Raw genomic sequence first — 25,125 nt, forward strand, 5'->3', positions numbered from 1 at the left:
AGAGGATTTTGAGGTAATTTAAAGAGGTCTGAAAGAAAAACAGTTGTGTTACTCTGAGTCATTTCTTTAAATGGTTTCTATGAAATGTTCTTCAAGAAATTCCATGCCTAATAAGAACAAATACCACAAGTTCAATTTGTTAGCTCTGTTCACCTGATGTTTGGATGAATTACTTCTGCTGTTGTTTCTTTTCTCTGGGTAAGGAATTCACATAAAGTTATGTTATGGGCTGAACTGTGTCCCACCAAATTCGTATGTTAAAGTCCCAGTCCCCAGTACCTCAGAAAGTGACTGTATTTGGACACAGGGCCTTTAAAGAGGTGATTAAGATTAAATGAGGCTGTGAGGGTGGGCCCTAATCCAACCTGACTGGTGTTCTTATAAGAGAACTTACTGGATATAGACACGTATGCAAAAATGAAAGACCCTGTGAAAATGGCCATCTACAAGCCAAGGAGAGAGGCCTCAGAAGAAATCGTTGCTGCCAACACCTTGATCTCAGACTTCCAGTCTCTAGAACTGAGAGGAAATAAACTTCTGCTGCTTAAGCTACTCAGTCTGAGGTATTTTGTTATGGCAGCCCTAGCTATAGTAATAATCATAAACAGTTATCGGGATTTTGCTTAATCAGCCCTAGAAGACTGGTTGGTTGGGTTTGGTTAGTCACTAAACTAGTATATATCAAATGCTTACCAGGTCTGACAAATTTGTTATAAATTCTACTTTAAATAAATTGTCAATGAAAATGAGATAGAAAGCAAAAACTAAGGACTGGTTAACAATTCCAAAACAATGGCCGGGCGCGGTGGCTCAAGCCTGTAATCCCAGCACTTTGGGAGGCCGAGGCGGGCGGATCACGAGGTCAGGAGATCAAGACCATCCTGGCTAACACGGTGAAACCCCGTCTCTACTAAAAATACAAAAAATTAGCCGGGCGCAGTGGCGGGCGCCTGTAGTCCCAGCTACTCGGGAGGCTGAGGCAGGAGAATGGCGTGAACCCGGGAGGCGGAGCTTGCAGTGAGCTGAGATCGCGGCATTGCACTCCAGCCTGGGGCACAGAGCAAGACTCCGTCTCAAAAAAAAAAAAAAAAATTCCAAAACACTTTATTCTCACAGCATTCTCAGAGTTCTGCTCTCCTTTAGTTATAAAAGAAGCTGTGGTGGCACTGGGGGGATTCAAGTCAGTGAAGAGAGTCTTGGTGTTGTCATCTGTAAATTAAGAGTTGAGCAAAGGCCGGGTGCGGTGGCTCATGCCTGTAATCCCAACATTGGGAGGCCGAGGCAGGCAGATCACCTGAGGTCGGGAGTTCGAGGCCAGCCTGACCAACATGGAGAAACCCCTGTCTCTACTAAAAATACAAAGGTGGAGCATGCCTGTAATCCTGCTACTTGGGAGGCTGAGGCAGGAGAATCGCTTGAACCCGGGAGGTGGAGGTTGCAGTAACCTGAGATCGTGCCATTGAACTCCAGCCTGAGCGACAAGAGCGAAACTCCGTCTCAAAAAAAAAAAGTTGAGTTAGACAGTTTCTCAGCCTTTTCCAGCTCCAAATGCCATAATTCTAAGATGGAAGGCTCTGGAATTATTCATTCATTCGGTGCCTACCACAGGCCAGGCACTGTTCTTGGTAACTGGGATACAGCAGTAAACAAAATATATAAACTCCTTACCTTCACATAGCTTACATTCTAGGGAGAGAAGACAATAAGCAAACACATAAAATATATATTGAATTAAACGGTAGTTAAGAGCAAAGGTGAAAATGAGAAAAAAAGGAAAGGGAAAACACGGGAAAAAAAAAAACATAAAAACAAATGTAAAAGTTACGACATAGTCTTTCACACCATGTCAAAAGGGAATAAGGATTGAGACTGTAGGTACCGGTTCACTGATCGGATCCTTGGCTGGAAAACCTGGTGCGCATGCGCACTGGTGTGTCGCGGCCTGGCGCGCCCCCTCCGAAGCGCATGCTCGTGGGCACGCACAAGCCTCAAGATCCAAGGTGTGCGCGTCGGCGTCCGAGGCGGTTGGTGTCTGAGAATTGGTTAAGCGGGACTCGAGGTGACTCTGGGGGAAGCACGCGACGAAAAGATGATGCCGGGGTCTCTTCTAACACCAGAAGGGCCCTGATGATGGCTGCGCGCAGCTTTCGGAGCCGGATGCGCGAGGGCCCCGGAGGCCCGGCGGCCTGGCGGCCGGGCGGGCCCAGTTTGGGGACAAGGACGGGGCTGGCAGGGGAGGGGCTGGGCCTGGCGGGAAGGCGGTGCTGCCCCGGACTCGGCCCGCTCGGCGCTCCCAGGCCCCTGGGACCTGGATCCAGGCCCGTGCGTCCCGTCAGTCCCAGGCGCTGGGAGGCGTCATCAGGAAATCGTTGGGTTTACATTAATCGGAATACTTTTTAAACGTTTACCCCTCACTTGCTGCCGGCTGCTTAGTGCATTAGCTTAGAAGGCAGCAGTTCTGCAGTTAAGAGCCCTGATTTTTCCCGGGTTTGGAAAACCGGCCTCACCGCCTGCAGGGGGCCCACCCACGCGGCTCTCACTGATGAAGAAGAAGGGGAGACCTTTAATGGCACTAGAATCTTAGGGTTTGTTTTTTTTTGTTGTTTTTTGTTTTTGTGTTTTTACTTGCAGGAAAACTTAAAATCAAGTTCAGGCAGCCCCATGCCATCATTATTATTACCAAGGTAGTTTATGCCCATCTGTAAAGACCAAAAGAATATTAATAATGACCTTCTGGCCGGGCACGGTGGTTCACACCTGTAATCCCAGCACTTTGGGAGGCCAAGGCGGGAGGATCACTTGAGTTGAGTTCGAGACCAGGCTGGTTAATATGGTGACACCCCATCTCTACATAGAAGACAAAAATTAGCCAGGCGTGGTGGCAAGCGCCTGTAATCCCAGCTACTCCGGAGGCTGAGGCTGGAGGATTGCTTGAGCCCAGGAGGTGCAGGCTGCAGTGAACCGAGATTGTGTCATTGCACTGCAGCCTGGGTGACAGAGTGAGACCCTGTTTCAAAAAAGAATAATAACGACCTTCTAAAAACATCAGAGTAATACATGAACAGGATTTAACAATCAAATGGCAAAGAAAGGTTTATATGAAAAGGAATTTTCCTGCTTTATCTTTTCCCATTCCCAGCCTCTTTCCCTGAGGTGACTATACTTAACCATAATAATAATAATCTCTTAATGCCCCCAATCTCTCCTATACTTAACCATAATAATAGTAATCTCTTAATGCCCCCAATCTCTTTGATACAATTTGATTCTTAAAATTTCTTCCTGTTGCTTCACCTTATTACAATGTCTTAGCAATTCATTATAAGTATTTTTCTAAAAGTCATGGTTATTGTGTAATGTATAAATGTTATGAAACTAGCTTGGACATTTTTGTCATGAATAATTTCTAGCTAATGTTCCTTAGCTGTATTTAATTTAGGCATCTGTTTTTGGTGAAGTGGTTAGAATTTCGAATACCGTGTTTATCGGTCAACTTCAAGTGTAATTATGATTTCACTTTAGGACGTGGGATTTAGAAAGGAGCATTGAAAATTATGAAATTATGAATTCTTTTTGGATGTTAATCCATTGCACCAAGCATGAGCTGTGCCTAGAGATCAGCGGTATAACTTTGTTTTGCTTTGTTTCACAATTTGGTTTAATAAGAGCGATTTCATTTACCTCAAGTGCTATTTCTTCATAATGCTGTGTAATGCTAAAGCTTTGATTATGTGTGTGTGTGGTTTTTTTCTCCTATAGGCAATTATTTCCAGTCAAAGAAGGAAACCAGTGCCTGGCATTCTCACCATCTTTCTACCTACCATGATCAAGTGCTTGTCAGTTGAAGTACAAGCCAAATTGCGTTCTGGTTTGGCCATAAGCTCCTTGGGCCAATGTGTTGAGGAACTTGCCCTCAACAGTATTGATGCTGAAGCAAAATGTGTGGCTGTCAGGGTGAATATGGAAACCTTCCAAGTTCAAGTGATAGACAATGGATTTGGGATGGGGAGTGATGATGTAGAGAAAGTGGGAAATCGTTATTTCACCAGTAAATGCCACTCGGTACAGGACTTGGAGAATCCAAGGTTTTATGGTTTCCGAGGAGAGGCCTTGGCAAATATTGCTGACATGGCCAGTGCTGTGGAAATTTCGTCCAAGAAAAACAGGACAATGAAAACTTTTGTGAAACTGTTTCAGAGTGGAAAAGCCCTGAAATCTTGTGAAGCTGATGTGACTAGACCAAGCGCTGGGACCACTGTAACAGTGTATAACCTATTTTACCAGCTTCCTGTAAGGAGGAAATGCATGGACCCTAGACTGGAGTTTGAGAAGGTTAGGCAGAGGATAGAAGCTCTCTCACTCATGCACCCTTCCATTTCTTTCTCCTTGAGAAATGATGTTTCTGGTTCCATGGTTCTTCAGCTCCCTAAAACCAAAGACGTATGTTCCCGATTTTGTCAAATTTATGGATTGGGTAAGTCTCAAAAGCTGAGAGAAATAAGTTTTAAATATAAAGAGTTTGAGCTTAGTGGCTATATCAGCTCTGAAGCACATTACAACAAGAATATGCAGTTTTTGTTTGTGAACAAAAGACTAGTTTTAAGGACAAAGCTACATAAACTCATTGACTTTTTATTAAGGAAAGAAAGTATTATATGCAAGCCAAAGAATGGTTCCACCAGTAGGCAAATGAATTCAAGTCTTCGGCACCGGTCTACCCCAGAACTCTATGGCATATATGTAATTAATGTGCAGTGCCAATTCTGTGAGTATGATGTGTGCATGGAGCCAGCCAAAACTCTGATTGAGTTTCAGAACTGGGACACTCTCTTGTTTTGCATTCAGGAAGGAGTGAAAATGTTTTTAAAGCAAGAAAAATTATTTGTGGAATTATCAGGTGAGGATATTAAGGAATTTAGTGAAGATAATGGTTTTAGTTTATTTGATGCTACTCTTCAGAAGCGTGTGACTTCTGATGAGAGGAACAGTTTCCAGGAAGCATGTAATAATATTTTAGATTCCTATGAGATGTTTAATTTGCAGTCAAAAGCTGTGAAAAGAAAAACTACTGCAGAAAACATAAACACACAGAATTCTAGGGATTTAGAAGCTATCAGAAAAAATACAAATGATGCATTTTTGTACATTTATGAATCAGGTGGTCCAGGCCATAGCAAAATGACAGAGCCATCTTTACAAAACAAAGACAGCTCTTGCTCAGAATCAAAGATGTTAGAACAAGAGACAATTGTAGCATCAGAAGCAGGAGAAAATGAGAAACATAAAAAATCTTGCCTGGAACATAGCTCTTTAGAAAATCCATGTGGAACCAGTTTAGAAATGTTTTTAAGCCCTTTTCAGACACCATGTCACTTTGAGGAGAGTAGGGAGGATCTAGAAATATGGAAAGAAAGTACTACTGTTAATGGCATGGCTGCCAACATCTTGAAAAATAATAGAATTCAGAATCAACCAGAGAGATTTAAAGATGCTACTGAAGTGGGATGCCAGCCTCTGCCTTTTGCAACAACATTATTGGGAGTACATAGTGCTCAGACAGAGAAAGAGAAAAAAAAAGAACCTAGCAATTGTGGAAGAAGAAATGCTTTTAGTTATGGACGAGTTAAATTATGTTCCACTGGCTTTATAACTCATGTAGTACAAAATGAGAAAACTAAATCAACTGAAACAGAACATTCATTTAAAAATTATGTTAGACCTGGTCCCACATGTGCCCAAGAAACATTTGGAAATAGAATACGTCATTCAGTTGAAACTCCAGACATCAAAGATTTAGCCAGCACTTTAAGTAAAGAATCTGGTCAATTGCCCAACAAAAAAAATTGCAGAACAAATATAAGTTATGGGCTAGAGAATGAACCTACAGCAACTTATACAATGTTTTCTACTTTTCAGGAAGGTAGCAAAAAATCACAAACAGGTTGCATATTATCTGATACATCCCCCTCTTTCCCCTGGTATAGACACGTTTCAAATAATAGTAGGAAAACAGATAAATTAATTGGCTCCTCCAAACCAATCGTCCGTAAGAAGCTAAGGTTGAGTTCACAGCTAGGATCTTTAGAGAAGTTTAAGAGGCAATATGGGAAGATTGAAAATCCTCTGGATATAGAAGTAGAGGAAACTAATGGAGTCACTACCAATCTCAGTCCTCAAGTTGAACCTGACATTCTACTGAAGGACAAGAACCACTTAGACAACTCTGATGTTTGTAAAATCACTACTATGAAGCATAGTGATTCAGATAGTAGTTGTCAACCAGCAAGCCACATCCTTGACTCAGAGAAGTTTCCGTTCTCCAAGGATGAAGATTGTTTAGAACAACAGATGCCTAGTTTGAGAGAAAGCCCTATGACCCTGAAGGAGTCATCTCTCTTTAATAGAAAACCTTTGGACCTTGAGAAGTCATCTGAATCACTAGCCTCTAAATTATCCAGACTGAAGGGTTCTGAAAGAGAAAGTCAAACAATGGGGATGATGAGTCATTTTAATGAACTTCCAAATTCAGATTCCAGTAGGAAAGACAGCAAGTTGTACAGTGTGTTAACACAAGATTTTTGTATGTTATTTAAAAACGACCATGAAAAAACAGAGAATGGTGTCATCCCAACATCAGATTCTACCATACAGGATAATTCCTTTAATAAAAACAGTAAAACACATTCCAACAGCAATACAACAGAGAACCGTGTGATATCAGAAACTCCTTTGGTATTGCCCTATAATAATTCTAAAGTTACCGGTAAAGATTCACATGTTTTTATCAGAGCTTCAGAACAACAGACAGGAAGTCCTGACTCTCCCAGTGGAATGTTAATGAATCTGGTAGAAGATGCCACAGGTGACCAAAATGGAATTTGTTTTCAAAGTGAGGAATCTAAAGCGAGAGCTTGTTCTGAAACTGAAGAGTCAAACACGTGTTGTTCAGATTGGCAGCAGCATTTTGATGTAGCCCTGGGAAGAATGGTTTATGTCAACAAAATGACTGGACTCAGCACATTCATTGCCCCAACTGAGGACATTCAGGCTGCGTGTACTAAAGACCTGACAACTGTGGCTGTGGATGTTGTACTTGAGAATGGTAAGTACGTAGTGTTCATGTGCATGAGATGCTTTTGAAGATGGGAATGCTGGTCAAGGAGTAAGATCTTCATTATCCAAAGAGATTACCTCAACAGATAGAACATTTTGAAGACCACTTATAAAACATGCGTTGTATTTTCATGCTATATGAAGATTCTCTACGTCCAACACTAATTTTTTTTTTTTTTTTTTTTTTTTTTGAGACGGAGTCTTGCTCTGTCACCCAGGCTGGAGTGCAGTGGTGCGATCTCGGCTCACTGCAACCTCCACCCCCCTGGTTCAAGCAATTCTCCTGCCTCAGCCTCCCATGTAGCTTGGATTACAAGAGCATGCCACCATGCCCAGCTAAATTTTTTTATTTTTGCCTTTTTTTGTGTGTGTGTGTGACCGGGTCTCGCTCTTTCGCCCAGCCCGCAGTGCAGTGGCGCAATCTCGGCTCACTGCAAGCTCCGCCTCCTGGGTTCATGCCATTCTCCTGCCTCAGCAGCCCAAGTAGCTGGGACTACAGGCGCCCGCCACTGCGCCCGGCTAATTTTTTGTATTTTTAGTAGAGACGGGGTTTCACCGTGTTAACCAGGATGGTCTCGATCTCCTGACCTTGTGATCCGCCCGCCTCGGCCTCCCAAAGTGCTGGGATTACAGGCTTGAGCCACCGCGCCCGACCAATTTTTTTATTTTTAGTAGAGACAGGATTTCGCTATGTTGGCCAGGCTGGTCTCAAACTCCTGGCCTCAAGTGATCCACCTGCCTTGGCCTCCCAGAGTGTTGGGATTATAGGTGTGAGCCCATGCACAGCCTCTAGGTCCAACACTATTTAAATGGAGAAGTACAGTGAAAGGATGTCAGTGTGTGTATATTTGTCTATGGGTGTGTGTATGTGTAAGAAAGGGGGTGATGGGTATATACCTAGAACAACAACAAAAAAAGGGGATGAGACTGTCCAATTTTAATAAAAATGATACTATTAATAGTTGGGAAGATCCACAGTACTTTCCTACCTTGTTTTCCCTTCCTGTTAAATGCCCAACTTTCCTAGAAATGTGTCTTTAAAGGCACCTGCAGTGTCAGCATGGTATTTTACTGGAAGCGTGGCTTCCAGGTTAAGGGCCAGAATGATTCTGTAATCATCCTAGGTTTCCCAGTAAACTCTATGGCTTAGTACAGTACTACATTTATGAGCTTTTTCTTTCTAGAAAGTAGGACTTGTCCATGAATTTTCAAAATATAGGTCAAGTATATACTTTCATGACTATGCTTTTCAAATGTACTTTATTGTAATGCATATGGTAAAATCTCCTTGATCTGTTTATGGTACAAGTAGCTGTTATTCAGGAAGACAATCATATGGCATTTATTTATTTATTTATTTATTTATTTGAGACGGAGTTTCGCTCTTGTTGCCCAGGCTGGAGTGTAGTGGCACGATCTCGGCTCACTGCAACCTCTGCCTCCCAGGTTCAAGGGATCCTCCTGCCTCAGCCTCCCAAGTAGCTGGGATTACAGGCACCTGCTACCACACCCGGCTAATTTTTTGTATTTTTTTAGAGACGGGGTTTCACCATGTTGGCCAGGCGTGTCTCGAACTCCTGACCTCAGGTGGTCCACCTGCCTCGGCCTCCCAAAGTGGTGGGATTATAGGCGTGAGCCACCGCACCCAGCCAGTATAACTTTTAGATCGTACCACAGGGCTACATTAGAGCCTGCACTAGGACTCTGGGTTCTCAGTCCACATTTAAAGTGATACTGCTTTGGCAGTGTGTTGAGAGCCAGATGTTGGGAGGTGATAAAGCTGATTTCCATCTGGCTATAATCTTGGCTTTGCACTAGGAGGATAAACATTACATCTGTATCCGTATTTAAAATTTTGAATGCTGCAGAAGAATGGAACATGTATAAATGTAGTTATAAATCAATTTCTAATTTCTCCTGACGATAAGTATCTCTAGGAGGAAGCTGTGATTTCTTTAAGGTTAAATGAGACCTTTACTTTTCAGTGTTTTTCTGTTTTTTCCTTGTGAAAAAAAATCACTGTAGTAACTTCAGTAGTATTTCGTAGTCTTTTGTAGTATTCATTAGGAGAAAACTCATTTCTTTCACTGTTGTTCCTGAGACTATCAAGTTGCTCTTAAAGCCACTTTATGTGCTTTTCAATTTATGTGGTTTTATGTCCTGACTTACATTGAAGGCTTTTCAGAGGTAAATCCACAGCACTGACGCGTCATCTTCCTGAAATGCAACTGCTTCTGATATGGTGCCAAAAAATAACTGGATTACATTATACCGTGAGATAGCTGTTGCTAAAAGAAAGGGGGAAATCTTAGCTGCCATATTCAACATAAATATTTCTTCCTTTTGAATATAGATGTTTAAAACACTTTAACCTACTTAACATTCTGGATTAGCATACTTTTTTATGAACTTTTGAGGGTCATGTTAACTGATAGTTTCCTAATGAAAAATATTTTTGGTATAGAAAGAAGTTCCATGAACAGATGGCTCCTCAGTACCCTGCTACCTTTCTGGAAATGGCCGATATGTATCATGACATCAGGACATTGTCAAACTTTACATAAAAGTGTTACATGAAATAAATTGTTAAAAGATAATTTTTTTTTTTGAGACGGAGTTTCGCTCTTGTTGCCCAGGCTAAAGTGAAATGGTGCGATCTCGGCTCACTGCAACCTCCGCCTTCTGAGTTCAAGCGATTCTCCTGCCTCAGCCTCCTGAGTAGCTGGGATTACAGGCATGTGCCACCACGCCTGGCTAATTATGTATTTTTAGTGGAGACGGGATTTCTCCATGTTGGTCAGGCTGGTCTCAAACTCCCAACCTCAGGTGATCTGCCTGCCTCGGCCTCCCAAAGTGCTGGGATTACAGGCGTGAGCCACTGGCCTGAAAGATAAATTTTAATATACAGAAGAGAGGATCTATAAAGGTGATTTTGAGGAGTAGTGTCAAGTCCCCAAGCCTTGGTAATTTTTTCTTTAAAATATATTTAATGCAGTTCTTCCTATTGTAGTTATAAACCTTATTTCACTTCATTATCTTAATTTTATCATTCTTAACCTCTCCAAGTTTAGTCCAACAGATTTATCTCTCATGTTTTCCTCCTGTTCTAAAGCTGTCAAATTCAGCATTGTTTCTAAAACTCAAATCTATTATCCTTCATGGAGAAGAACAGCATTTGGGCCAGATCTTACTAGACTCTGGAGTTTGAATTGAGAACCTTTCGTCTACCTGTTCACTTTTTCATGCAACATTTGTTGATCATCCACACTGTGCTAGGTGCTGTCACATTGCAGGTTAGGAGTTCACAGTACTATTTTTTTGGCTTTTAGGAGTTCACAGTACTATTAGGGAAGATAGCTATCTAAACATAATTGTATTATAATGAGACAAATGTTAGGATAGAGACATACATTGGAGATAAGAGACATAAGTTGGAGATTTGTGAAGGTTGCACCAAGTTATGGGTGACAATTAAGTACTGCTGTATGTCTAACACAGGGCTTCTCTGGATAATTTTTTGTTGTAAGGTTTGTCCTATGCATTGTAGGATATTTAGCAGCATCCGTAGCCTTTATCAGGTAGATGCTAGTAGAACGTAGAACCCTTTACTCAAGTTGTGACAATGAAAAGTGTCTCAAGCCAGGCACAGTGGCTCACGCCTGTAATCCCAGCACTTTGGGAGGCCGAGGCGGGTGGATCACAAGGTCAAGAGTTTGAGACCAGCCCGGCCAATATGGTGAAACCCCATCTCTACCAAAAACACAAAAAAATTATCCGGGTATGGTGACACATGCCTATAATCCCAGCTACTCGGGAGGCTGAGGCAGGAGAATTGCTTGAACCCGGGAGGCGGAAGTTGCAGTGAGCCGAGATCACGCCACTGTACTCCAGCCCGGGCGACAGAGCGAGACTCCGTCTCAAAAAAAAAAAAAAAAAAAAAGCGTCTCAAGACATTGCCAATGTCCCCTCATGCAAAATTGCCCCCCAGTGAGAATCACAGTGACCTATTCTAGGTCTTCATTCTGTCTGGTGTGAATAGATAATGGAACTAAGCATTGATGTAGAGTCCTATATTGACAGCATAATTTCATTAAAGGATTTCTGATTCTCAATCTAGTGTTTAGTAGTCTGCTTTATATCTTGACTCAGTTTGTGCAGAAAGAGGTTTTATGTGATTAAATTTTTAAAGAGTTTACTTGTATTTTAAGTTCACATTTCCAGGTTTTTCTTTCCTATATTTAGGGTCTCAGTACAGGTGTCAACCTTTTAGAAGCGACCTTGTTCTTCCTTTCCTTCCGAGAGCTCGAGCAGAGAGGACTGTGATGAGACAGGATAACAGAGGTAGGGGTGGCAGAGACTGCTGGGGCACCCAGTACACATCGTACCACCTAACTCAAAAAACAAAGCAGGCTTGCATTAAGCTTGATCAGTGCCAGCTGTGCTGTACTGGAATCAGGAATTCCCCATGGCCCTTTTTAACAGCGGAACTAATTAATTCAGTGCATGCATTTAGATCAGAAATTACTTTTCCAGACTTGAGGTCACTATTTGCTGATTATGCATAGTCTGTGGTGTCTTGTGATTAGGGAACATGTTTCTTATTTTTAAAAAGGCTGGACTTGCACTCCAAGTTGCTGTAGTTTTATGTAAGCAAAACTCTTCAAAAAAAGCTACAGGCATCAATTTTGTGTGTATGTTTAAAAACAGATAAGGTATATTTTACTTAAAGGCAGTAAGGCTATAAATTTGAGCCATAGCTTCTCTGTCAGTATTCCAAAATATTTCTTGTAAACAGTTTGGAGAAAAGCTGTAATGCCAGAAGACACAGTCACCAACTCTAGTTTAAAAAGTAATCGATCAAAATAATTTAGAGATACAGCAAACACTGAACATTTGTAGAACATAGAAACAATGTATGTGACCTTTGGTCTTGAGGCTACGGCTCACCAAACAGGAAATGCCATTCCCTCCTTTCCCTGTGGTTCTGGATGCCAACTTTACCTGTTCCGTTTTGCCCTAGATACTGTGGATGATACTGTTAGTAGCGAATCGCTTCAGTCTTTGTTCTCAGAATGGGACAATCCAGTATTTGCCCGTTATCCAGAGGTGGGTCTGTAGCAGTTTTTCTTTGCCTTTTTTTTTCTTCTTCTTATTTTTTTAATTTTGAGATGGAGTTTTGCTCTTGTTGCCCAGACTGAAATGCAATGGCATGATCTCGGCTCATGTAACCTCCTCTTCCCAGGTTCAAGCGATTCTCCTGCCTCAGTCTCTCAGGTAGCTGGGATTACAGGCACCTGCCACCGTGCCCAACGAATTTTGTATTTTTAGTAGAGATGGGGTTTCTCCATGTTGGTCAGGCTGGTCTCTAACTCCCAACCTCAGGTGATCTGCCCATCTCAGCCTCCCAAAGTCCTGGGATTACAGGCGTGAGCCATCACGCCCGGCCTTTCTTTGCCTGTTATTTTAAACTTTGAGTTTCAAGATGGGTACAGTGGCATGCACTTATAGTCTCAGCTACTCAGGAGGCTGAGGTGGGAGGATCACTTGAGGCCAGGAGTTCAAGGCTATATAGTGTGCTGATTGCGCCTGTGACTGGCCACTGCACTATAGCCTGGGCAACATAGTGAGACTCCATCTCTTAAAAAATAAGTAAATAAGCTAAAAATAAAATTTGAATTTTATTTAAGCTGGGTATGGACATGCAAGACTATACTAATTTGTAATTATGATTGGAAACTGGGCATATTTCCAAATAATTTATTTGGAAATTACTGTTTAATGTAGAGAGGAGAAATGAAATTTATAGCATTTTGGGAGCTCAGGCATTTTGGATCAAACACGTATAATCAATGTGAGAACAGTGAATGTGTTTACCACTCTCAGAAACCCTGACTTGTAGCTTTGGCACAGTATTCAGGGTGGTAATAATAAAATTGTTATCATTAGATAAAGCCACACATCTTCTACTGGAGGAACAGTTCCTCATTGGCCCTGCATGGATGTTCTCTCCTCAGTGTATTTTCACAGAATGTACTGTGCATGTTATAAACAGGGTGTATAATAGATGAGCATTTGTTTACCAATTCTTTTCTCAAGATATCATTTGAGGACTTGATCATGGAACATAGACAAATTGTTGTTGTGAAACAATATTTTTGTTTTGTCAGTAATTTTGTTTATAAGCAAAAATTTTTATGTAAGACTCATTATTCATAGATTCTTTTGAATTTTTTTTTTTGCGACAGAGTCTTGCTGTGTCGCCCAGGCTGGAGTGCAGTGGTGCGATCTCAGCTCACTGCAAGCTCCGCCTCCCGGGTTCACACCATTCTCCTGCCTCAGCCTCCCGAGTAGCTGGGACTAAAGGCACCCGCCACCACGCCCGGCTAATTTTTTGTATTTTTTACCAGAGATGGGGTTTCACTGTGTTAGCCAGGCTGGTCTCAAACTCCTGACCTCGTGATCCGCCCGCCTTGGCCTCCCGAAGTGCTGAGATTACAGGTGTGAGCCACTGCACCCGGCCGATTCTTTTGAATTTCTATAAATTCCCTGAATTAAACCCACCTCTAGTAGGCTAAATAAAAATGAATGCTTTTAAAGCACTCTGATATCTTTGGTAAAACGGTTCTGCTGACACAAAAATTAAAATTTCAATTATATTTTGCTGAGTCTTTCTAGGTTGCTGTTGATGTAAGCAGTGGCCAGGCTGAGAGCTTAGCAGTTAAAATTCACAACATCTTGTATCCCTATCGTTTCACCAAAGAAATGATTCATTCAATGCAGGTAAAAGATTGACTTCAAAATTTCATAAATATATATATATAAGGCCTAACTCTTCTAAAATTTGATTTATTTAATGATATAGACCACCTTGGTCAAGGCACGTGTGTGTGTGTGTGTGTGTGTGTGTGTGTGTGTGTGTGTGTGTTCTTACTAGAACTTTTGTCATCAGAAGAAAAAGCAAGGGATTAATTATAATTACAATGAAAGAAATGTCTTTAGTAGTGTAAGTAGGTTTGGAGGGAATGAATTATGGATTCAGGCTGATAGTTTCAAGGATTCTCAAGGTTCTCCTGCAGAAGATTATATATTGACTTTATATTTGGCAATAATTTATAAATCAATAAAGTCCTTTAGTGACCTTGTCCTTAAGTGTGCAACAGTGCCCTTTTAGAAATTACCTTCTATTGTGTGAGCCTACACAGGTTTGGGAAAGTCCCAGACAAAGGGACTCTTTGTCTGATCTGCTTTTCTATTTTGCCTTGTGTTTACCACCATGGCTGTCTTATTTCCTTTGTTTTCAGTATGGAAACAAATTAGGAGGCTAACAGATTTAGGTAAACTCCTAACCTGGCATTGACCTGGTACCACAGCAGGCAAGCAGTTGATCCGGAAATAGACCCTGGGGTAGTGGTATAGGCTCGGGGGTATTGGGGAGCCTCATGTACCCAGACAGAGAGGAACCACCAAGGTATAAAGCCACCAGTGGCTTTTAACTTACTTCTTTAATAGACTAGCGGCCGGGTGTGGTGGCTCACGCCTGTAATCCCAGCACTTTGGGAGGCCGAGGTGGGTGGATCATGAGGTCAGGAGTTTGAGACCATCCTGGCTAACACGGTGAAACCCCGTCTCTACTAAAAATACAAAAAATTAGCTGAGCGTGGTGGCTGGCGCCTGTAGTCCCAGCTACTCGGTAGGCAGGAGAATGGCGTGAACCCAGGAGGTGGAGCTTGCAGTGAGCTGAGATCACGCCATTGCACTCCAGCCTGGGTGACAAAGTGAGACTCCATCTCAAAAAAAAAAAAATTAAAAATAAATAAATAAATAAAAATAAATAGACTAGTTCCTCCAAAATAGTTTTCCTTGCTTTCGTATAAATTTTTAAAATTTATTTCAGCCTGTATGTTAGCAATCTCTGGTCACATTACCTATTCTCAAGAGTCACTCTATTGGGAACATCTCAGGCCTTCCCTAAAATATTGCTAGCACACCACTCTGAGACGTGGGAGTCTGTCTTCCCCTGTCGCCTCCCTCCCCTTACATCTTCTGATCACTCCACTTGCCCATTCTTTCATCCTTCCTAGTGACTTTTTCTGGTTCATCACAACCTTACCCAGTCTCAAAGAAAGGAGTGTGATAAGGCAAACAACTCTAAATAAAATACAGTTCTGTATCTTTCTATGCAGATAAGCCTTTGTTAATTTTTATTTAGTGTTGTACCACTTCTTTGAATGTCTGACAGGTTCTCCAGCAAGTGGATAACAAGTTTATTGCCTGTTTGATGAGCACTAAGACTGAAGAGAATGGCGAGGCAGGTAAGAATGGAGTTTAGCCTGAGTGACTAACCAGCTGGTCTTCTTGTAACCTTTTTTTAATGATTTTTTTTTGGTGTATAATACAGTTTCAATCATTTGGATGGATTAGGGAAAGCCAATCTAAAACTAAGAATATTATGAAGGCTGGGTGCGGTGGCTCACATCTGTAATCCCAACACTTTGGGAGGTGAGGCAGGTGATGGCTTAAGGCCAGGAGTTCAGGACCAGCCTGAGCAACACGGAAAAACCCCATCTCTACTAAAAATACAAAAATTAGCTGGGCATGGTGGTGTGCACCTGTAGTCCCAGCTACTCAGGAGGCTAAGGCACAAGAATCGCTTGAACTTGGGAGGCAGAGGATACAGTGAGCCGAGATTGCTCTATTACACTCCAGCCTGGGTGACAGACATGTAGTTTTATGTTCATACACATACATACACTCAGGATGCACATTAAACTATCAAGAGTATTTACTTTGGGAGTGAAAATGAGGGTGTGCAAAGGAGGTATTTCAACTTTTACTCTTTTTGTCTTTTTTTTTTTTCCTTTTTGTGGAGAATGGGGTCTTGCTATATTGCCCAGGTAGGTCTCGAACTCCTGGGCTTAAGCTATCCTTCCACCTCTGCCTCTCTAAGAGCTGGGATTATAGGTGTGAGCCACCATGCCTGGCCCATCTTTTATTCTTTTAAATATTTTCTATCGTTTGACTTTTTAATAATATTTTCATGTTTTCCCTTTATAATAATAGGAGGTGTATATAATGAACTCTGCTAGGTTTGTCAATATTTGTAAAGAATCTCTTGGTGACCTGCTCTAATGAAACAATAATAGTTTGTAAATATATTAACTCATTCAACAAGTATTAATTGAGTGCCCATTGTATGCCAGGGACTGACTGTACCAGGCCCTAGGGATACAATAATGAGAAAAGATATATATGTGAGAGAAAAAAATAATTACACAAACATAAAATTTTAATTCTAGCCTTTGTAATGGAGAAGGAGATACAAGATGCTCTAAGAACCTGTACTGGGAGATTTGATTTCATCAGGGAGCTCAGGGAAGTGCTTCTTGGTAAAATGAGGTCTGAATATGAATATGAGTTAACTAAGTAAAGAAAGGAGGGAACAACATAGGCAATTTGTGATTTATTCTCCTCAGTGAGTGGAAACAGGGCAAAGGGAACTGGAGATGAGGCTAGAGAAGTAGGTAGGAGTCAGATCTTAAATGCCAGCTACAAGCTTTGCTTTGTCCCAACACCATTGGAAACCATTGAAAGCTTTTTTTTTTTTCTTTTTTTATCATTTGTATTTTGATGTTGTTTTGGGGGTGGTACATGTCACATCACATTTGCATTTTAAAAAGATTGCTCTGGTTGCAGTGTGGAGAATGGAGTAGGAGTAGAGGTGGAGTTCCAGTTAACTGTAGAGTGACCGTTAAAAGAATATTGCAATATCTGAGACGTGGTTAGATGGGACCAGGGTGGACTAGAGAGCAGTGAATGTATTGGAAAGATATTTAGGAGATAGAGTCAGCAGGGCTTGATGATGGATTGGATATGGGGAAGGTATGTAAAAGATGACTTCTGGTTGGCCTCCATGGCTGAGTTGATGATGTTACAGGACCCGTGTTGCAGGCAGAGCAGAGAGGATGAAAATCATGAGTTCAGTCTTTGAAATGCTCCAGAAGAGGTGTCAAGGTGGCTGGGCGCGGTGGCTCACGCCTGTAATCCCAGCACTTTGGGAGGCTGAGGCAGGCGGATCACGAGGTCAAGAGATCGAGACCATCCTGGCCAACATGGTGAAACCCAGTCTCTACTAAAAATACAAAAATTAGCTGGACATGGTGGCAGATGCCTGTAATCCCAGCTACTCGGGAGGCTGAGGCAGAGAATTGCTTGAACCTGGGAGGCAGATGTTGCAGTGTGCCAAGATCGCGCCACTGCACTCCAGGCTGGGCGACAGAGTGAAACTCTGTCAAAAAAAAAAAAAAAAGATGTCAAGAATGTGGTTGGATATTACAAGTGTGGCCTAGAGAAGTGTTCTGACGTGGAGGTACAAATTTGAGCCATCAGATGCAGAAAAGTGGTCACTGAAACCCTGGATATAAATGTTATCACCTAGAAAAAAGAAGAGTGAGGAGAGGTCTTGAATCTAGAATAATTCTAGCACTTAAGAGCTCGGTAGAAGAGGATGAACCAGCAAAAGAGACGGTGAAGGAACAGCTAGAGAAATAGGAAGAAAACAGAAGAATGTTATGTTGGAAAACCAAGATGTCATGCCAAACGCTGCCAAGACATTAAGTAAGATGAGGACCATCTGATTTTGTGACAGTAGAGATCAGGGATTTTAGCAAGTGAGAGCTGTTTCAGAGAATAGACAGGACGAGATGCTGATAGTGCTAATGGAGACTGCAAGGAGATACTCAGAAATGTGCCCGTGACATGGAAGAGGGACTACAGAGGGTGAGGGTGACAGAGGACCTTTTTTTTTTTTTTTTAATGGGAGAATCTTGAGCACATTTACAAGGGATGCCTGATGGGATAAAGTCCCTGAAAAGGCCTGAGTGGCTGAGCCCTGAGCAGCAGTGGAGGGCTGGCCCCAGCTTGATAGTACCTGCAGGCAAGTGCTTCTACAGTTTTAGGGCATTTATTCTCTATGTGTTTCAAAATATTCCCTTTACCTTGTTTAGTAAATGTCATAGTAGATCAAAGGCAAATTAACCTAAAGTTGTCAGAATTATCATGAATATAGAATTTGTGAAGATCAAATTCCTATAGTTTTACTATTTCTAGAAAAGTAATAGTTTTTTTTGTTGTTGTTATTGTTGTTTTTGAGACGAAGTTTCACTCTTGTTGCCCAGGCTGGAGTGCAATGGTGCAATCTCGGCTCACTGCAACCGCCACCTCCTGGGTTCAAGCGGTTCCCCCGCCTCAGCCTCCCAAGTAGCTGGAATTACAGGCACCCGCCACCCACGCCCAGCTAATTTTGTATTTTTAGTAGAGATGGGGTTTCTCCATGTTGGCCAGGCTGGTCTCGAACTCCCGATCTCAGGTGATTCGCCTGCCTCGGCCTCCCAAAGTGCTGGGATTACAGGCGTGAGCCACCGCGCCCGGCCAGTTTTTTTTTTTTTTTAAGTTTTCATTATCTGGAATTCTTTGTTGCTTTTGAGATGTCAGAATCTCTACTAATGATACTCAAGATGGGTGTAACTACAAAATCTGCAGATGTCGAAAGAAGCAAAATGGATCTGTTGAAATTTCTCTTTTTTTCTTTACTTTTTTTTTTTTTTTTTTTTTGAGATGGAGTCTTGCTCTGTCGCCCAGGTGGCATTGCAGTGGTGCAATCTTGGCTCACTGCAGTCTCCCCCTCCCGAGTTCAAAGAATTCTTCTGCCTCAGCCTCCCAAGTAGCTGGGACTACAGGCACCTACCACCACGCCCGGCTAATTTTTGTATTTTTAGTAGAGACAGGGTTTCACCATGTTGGTCAGCTGATCTTGAATTCCTGACCTCAAGTGATCTGCCCTCCTCAGCTTCCCAAAGTGTTGAGATTACAGGCATGAGCCACAGGCCCAGCCAGAAGCTGCGTTTTAATAAGATCCCCAGGTGGTATGTGGTATGAACGTTTGAGAAGCCCAAGTCTAACGCAGGACAAACACATCCCGAGGGGAATCTGGGCATCACCTCTTTCTATACAGCCAGGAAGACGAGAATGGTTTTTACATTTTTTAATGGTTGGGAAAAAAAAAAGAAGACTATTTCTTGACACATTACAATTATAAGAAATTAGTATTTCAGTGTCCATAAATAAAGTTTTATTGGAACACAGCTACAATATTCACATATTGTCTATGGCTGCTTTGGCTCAAAAAGAATTGTTGAGTAGTCATGACAGAAATCATGTGGCCCAAGAAGCCTAAAATATTTATGATCTGGCCCTTCAGAAAACGTTCACCGGCTTGTGATCTAAAGTGCACTGGAAGTACATTCTTTGTGGGTTTCCAAGTAGCTTGTACACCAAGGTTACCTGATTATAACAATGTGTTGTTTAATGATTCTTTATCATATTAAAGTTGAATTAATAAGGCAAAATCAGTATTTAAACATAAGAATTATATATTCAAGCTTCAAACTTGAGGAAATGCCACTTTGACTTTTTTTTTTTTTTTAAGATGGAGTCTCACTCTGTCGCCAGGCTAGAGTGCAGTGGCGCAATCTCGGCTCACTGCAACCTCCGCCTCCTAGGTTCAAGCGATTCTCCTGCTTCAGCCTCCCAAGTAGCTGGGACTACAGGCGCGTGCCACCACGCCCAGCTAATTTTTGTATTTTTAGTAGAGACAGGGTTTCACCACGTTGGCCAGGATGGTCTCGATCTCTTGACCTCGTGATCCGCCCTCCTCGGCCTCCCAATGTGCTGGGATTACAGGCGTGAGACACCGCACCCAGCCCTGACTCTGTTTTCTAAATGAGATACTGGTGAACTAAAGAGTTTCTTAGTTTACCTTTTGTTTCCTAAAAAATGAAATTATGGGGAAAATAATAAACTAGGATAAAAATTAGTAATACTGGTAATCTCTGGGGAGAGAAACTAGAAGGGGTGGAGGCAAGGGTATAAAGGAGACTTTATTATATTCCCTTTTGTGCCTTTCAGAATTGGATCTGGGATCCAAACTTATGGGATAAGTTTGCTATCATTCTCCCTATGATTTCATGTTTTAGGAAATAAAAGGTACAATTGTTAATACTCAGAATGTTTTGTCTTATGCTGTTGTTAGATAGTTTGAATTAAGCCTTCTGCCTCCTCAACACACATGATGGTTTGTCATCTTGCTCTGAGAATCTGAAAGTTCACAATCCTTGCTCATCTAGGTGGGAACCTGCTTGTGCTGGTGGATCAGCATGCTGCCCATGAGCGTATACGTCTGGAGCAGCTTATCATTGGTAAGGATCTGTTTGCAGCCAGAAAAAATTTGAGACTCCCAGCAGAATCAGTACACCTCAAAGAGCTTTTCTAACTGCAACTGTTGTGAGAAAGCACACTTTGTACTGTATGTTCAAAAATTAAACTAAAGTCCTCCAGTTTGGCCTGTGTTATAACTGAAAGAATGTGGCAGTTCACTAATTGAAAGATGTGGGTCTTATTTATGTGGTCAGAGGCATATTTGCCAGATGTTATGAACAACCCAGAGGTATCTGAGGATAGCTGCTTACTCTGACATCCAGCACAAAGATCTGCCCCTCTGTATGCCCGGTGATCTTGGCATGCCTTCCCACACTCCATCAGGCAGAGACCAGTGGCAGCTCAGAAGGCCCAGTATGCTGTTTTGATTTTAAAATTTAGTTTGCTTTTGAATATGCAGCATAATCAAATAGATCCAATTCTGAAAGGCACAAGAGGGAATATAATAAAGTGTCCTTTCTATCCTTGTCCCCACCCTTTCTAGTTTCTCTCCCCAGAGACAACCAATATCTCTGGTTTTTAAATCTATTTTTCCAAAGCAATATATGCTTTTTAATTTTTTTTTCTTTTTTTTTTTTGCTGCCCTTTTCCTCATCATGAGGTAGTATGTTTGCCAAGTGGTAAAATACCAGGAAAGTCTTTACTCCTGTGGCCAATGAGTAATGTCAAAGAGTTAGGCAAGGACCTAAGGAGTGCTTCATGGACTAGAATGGCAATGATATTACTACTGTTTTCACTTTTCCTTATAAAATGACGGCCTAAGAGTTGGGAAAGATATAGTAAAAACAGTGTTAGAAAAACTTACCTCTACAGGCCCTGCACCATTTGAGAATAGTACTCATTCTCTCCAGAGACTGGGAGCCCCTGCTTAAGGAAAGGGAAGCCTTCTGGAGCCATAAGACTCTGTGGTAAACCCACGTATGTTCCTGGTAATGCACATTATTCACCTCTGTCATCAAAACAACATTTATTAACTACAGGAACATTGCCTTGTTCATCTGAATGTAAAATGCAAGTCTTATATTTCTTATTTTGAAAAGTACTACCAAAATTGTTAATAGGCTGAATATTTATTAGTTTGACTTTAAAAATGGAAATCCAAAATCTAAAACTGAACATTAAACATTCTGCTTTGCATTAGAATGATTATCTCAAGGCTGTGCTTTATTTTTATCTGAATCTAGAAGACTTCCCTTCCTACTCTTAACCCATTCATCTTTCTGCCAATAGATTCCTACGAGAAGCAACAGGCACAAGGCTCTGGTCGGAAAAAATTACTGTCTTCTACTCTAATTCCTCCACTAGAGATAACAGTGACAGAGGAACAAAGGAGACTCTTATGGTCAGTACCACCATGAGAATGTGATGTTGATGGTATCAGTTCTCACAATAATTCTGTGAGGAATAAGCATAACTATTGTTCCATTTCTCAGATGAGACCAAGAGAGGTTACAAGACTTTTCTAAGGTCATAGCAGTTATTAAGTAGTGGAGCAGGCACTCAAAGGCAGGTCATCTGACTCCACAGGCTGTTTGTTTCCTTTTTTAAAATATATTTTTTTCTGCATCCAATCATCCATTCAAATATTTATTTTTTGAGACATGGTCTCACTCTGTTGTCCAGGCTGGAGTGCAGTGGCACAATCTCTGCTCACTGCAACCTCCACCTTCCAGGCTCAAGCAGTCCTCCCACTTGAGCCTCCCAAGTAGCTGGAACTACAGGTGAGCACCACCATGCTGGACTAATTTTTGTAATTTTTTGGTAGAGATGGGCTTTCGCCATGTTACCCAGGCTGGTCTGAACTCCTAGGCTCAAGCGATCCTCCCACTTTGGCCTCCCAAAGTGCTGGGATTACAGGCGTGAGCCACTGCACCCAGCCTATTCTTTCCACTGTATCCCAGCTGATGAGTATAGGATAGAGTTTCCCTGATAATTTTTTCCAGCAGTTGGCTTAGAACACTCTTCTCATTTCTTGGAAGAGTCTGTGTTTATGCCGTGCTTTGTGAAAGCAAAGTTTCTGCAGTAATTGGTCCCATTCTGCTTTGCTTTGGTGCATTCTAGACTCTTAGTTTTCATTACCGTAATCATAATGGGAAGAAAGTAAAACATTGGGATGTAAGGAAGGGGCAAATCATATAGTGAGTCACAAGATAGGACATTTTTCCTCTTCTAGGCAACACAAATTATTGAAAATGAAAAAGAGAAATTTCTCCCAGTATGTTTCAGGTTTGGGAATATGATACTGCCAGTAAATCTTTTTTCCCTATGACATAATTTATATTAGAGGCAAATCTATTTACTTACATCCCGTTAGTCAGGACTTCTCAATTCCTTGGGCTGTTAATTACCTCCCTGCTTTACTGCTGATTCAAATCACTCTCAGACCTTTTCTTCATGCCAGACTCCATTAAGTGCCAGCAGCCAGAAGTTAGCAGTTCCTCAATGAAGAAAACACACTTAGAAACAAGACTTATACACAGATTGATTCCCAATGGAAAAGAGAAAAACAATAAAGGTTACTATAATTCAAAAAGGAAATTTGATAATAAAAAATCCCAAACACCCACACATAAGTATGAGAAAAACAATACAGTTGTTAAGCTCTGTGGCAGCTTTTGAAAAACTATTAAGTAGTATTTGGAACCAGTACTGAAGTGCAAATGAAGTAGCACTCTTTTTTTTTTTTTACATTTGAGGTTATCTCTTTAGGTGTTACCACAAAAATCTGGAAGATCTGGGCCTTGAATTTGTATTTCCAGACACTAGTGATTCTCTGGTCCTTGTGGGAAAAGTACCACTCTGTTTTGTGGAAAGAGAAGCCAATGAACTTCGGAGAGGAAGATCTACTGTGACCAAGAGTATTGTGGAGGTAAGACACAGCTGCAGATGTTAAAGAAATTGCTGAGTGATGGTAACCTCATATTTTTTCTGTAGATTCTCTGAATTCATCTTTTCTTCAACAAGTATTCATGGTATTTACCTGCTGTGTGCCAGGAGCTAGAAATTCAGAGATGAATTAGCTCAAAATAAGGAAGAAGGGCATTTAAACTTTGGCTAGTAGAGGTATGTGTTTTGCTTTCTTCCCAATATGATAACAGTAATGAAAACTAAGAGTCTAGAATGCACCAAGATGTGTTATGGAAACACAGAATGACTTCTGTGCCTGGGGAGGTGAAGTCAATGAAAATGTCACAGAAAAGCTGTTTTCTTAAGAAAAGTTTTTACTTTTGAGAGACAAGGTCTCACTCTGTTGCCCAAGCTGGAGTGCAGTGGTTCAATCATAGCTCACTGTAGCCTTGATCTCCTGGGCACAAGCAATCTTCCTGCCTCAGCCTCCCAAGTAACTCCAACTACAGGCACGCACCACCATGCCTGGCTAATTTTTTCCTTTTTTTTTTGGTAGAGATGGGGGTCTCACTATGTTGCCCAGGCTGGTCCTGAACTTCTGGCCTCAAGCAATCCCCCTGCATTGGCTTCCCAAACCCCTGGCATTACAGGCATGAGCCACTGCACACAGCCAGAAAAGTCTTATAGAATAGTGGGAAACTAGGCCGGGTGCGGTGGCTCACACCTGTAATCCCAGCACTTTGGGAGGCCATGGTGGATGATTCACCTGAGGTTGGGAGTTCGAGACCAGCCTGACAAGCATGGAGAAACCCCATCTCTACTAAAAATAGAAAATTAGCTGGGCGTGGTGGTACATGCCTATAATCCCAGCTACTCAGGAGGCTGAGGCAGGAGAATGGCTTGAACCTGGAAGGCGGAGGTTGCGTTGAGCCAAGATTGCACCATTGTACTCCAGCCTGGGCAACAAGAGTGAAACTCTGTCTCAAAAAAAAAAGAAAAAAGAATAGTGGGAAAGCGCTGAGTACAGAAGAGGGGAGAAGGGCATTCTAGACAGAGGAATACATATCGGAGACTTGAGACACATCGTATGTTTAGGGAACTATCAATAGATATGGCTCAAAGTAAGATCTACAGTTGACCCTTGGACAACTTGGGTCTGAACTGCACGGGTACACTTAGATGCAGATTTTCTGCCACTCCTGAGACAGCAAGACCAACCTTTCCTCTTCTTCCTCTTCCTTAGCCTATTCAATGTGAAAATGATGAGGGTAAAGACCTTTATGATGATTCATTTCCACCTAATGAATAATAAATATATTTTCTGTTTCTTACAATTTTCTTAACATTTTGTTTTTCTTTTTTTTTCTTTTTTTTTTTTTTGTGATGCCCAGGCTGCAGTGCAATGGCACAATCTTGGCTCACTGCATCCTCCACCTCCCGGGTTAAAGCGATTCTCCTACCTCAGCCTTCCAGGTAGCTGGGATTACAGGTGCACACCACCACGCCCTGGCTAATTTTTGTATTTTTAGTAGAGATGGGGTCTCACCATGTTGGCCAAGCATGTCTTGAACTCCTGACCTCAAATGATCCACCTGCCTTGGCCTCCCAAAGTGCTGGGATTACAGGCATGAGCCACTACGCCTGGCCAACATTTTCTTTTCTCTAGCTTACTTAATTGTAAGAATACAGTGTGTAATATATACAACACACAAAATATGTGTTAATCAACTGTTTATATTATTGGTAACGCTTCCGATCAACGGTAGGCTATTGGTAGTTAAGATTTGGGGAAATGAGGCCAGGCACAGTGGCTCACGCCTGTAATCCCAGCATTTTGGGAGGCCAAGGTGGACAGATCATTTGAGGTCAGGAGTTCGAGACCAGCCTGGCCAA

At 41.8% G+C, this 25,125-nt stretch overlaps 1 protein-coding gene across 6 annotated transcripts in view; it reads left to right on the forward strand.

The window, feature by feature from the left end:
• Positions 1 to 1,793: 1,793 nt before the first annotated feature.
• MLH3 (mutL homolog 3) overlaps positions 1,794 to 25,125 on the forward strand; it is a 35,122-nt gene continuing 11,790 nt past the window's right edge. The window contains exons 1-9 of one of the 6 annotated variants that reach the window (XM_032179819.2): positions 1,794 to 2,059; positions 3,760 to 7,102; positions 11,356 to 11,454; positions 12,134 to 12,219; positions 13,789 to 13,893; positions 15,353 to 15,425; positions 20,295 to 20,366; positions 21,616 to 21,727; positions 23,095 to 23,254. In XM_032179819.2, the coding sequence (XP_032035710.1) occupies positions 3,823 to 7,102; positions 11,356 to 11,454; positions 12,134 to 12,219; positions 13,789 to 13,893; positions 15,353 to 15,425; positions 20,295 to 20,366; positions 21,616 to 21,727; positions 23,095 to 23,254 (3,987 nt within the window). In that variant the 5' untranslated portion in view covers positions 1,794 to 2,059; positions 3,760 to 3,822. Of the gene's footprint in view, positions 2,060 to 3,759; positions 7,103 to 11,355; positions 11,455 to 12,133; positions 12,220 to 13,788; positions 13,894 to 15,352; positions 15,426 to 20,294; positions 20,367 to 21,615; positions 21,728 to 23,094; positions 23,255 to 25,125 lie in introns of those variants that run through there. The other 5 variants (XM_032179821.2, XM_032179822.2, XM_032179824.2 and 2 more) reach the window with 5 other exon arrangements.

This window comes from Hylobates moloch, unplaced genomic scaffold (assembly GCF_009828535.3).
Source record: "Hylobates moloch isolate HMO894 unplaced genomic scaffold, HMol_V3 SCAFFOLD_16, whole genome shotgun sequence".
NCBI lineage: Eukaryota > Metazoa > Chordata > Mammalia > Primates > Hylobatidae > Hylobates > Hylobates moloch.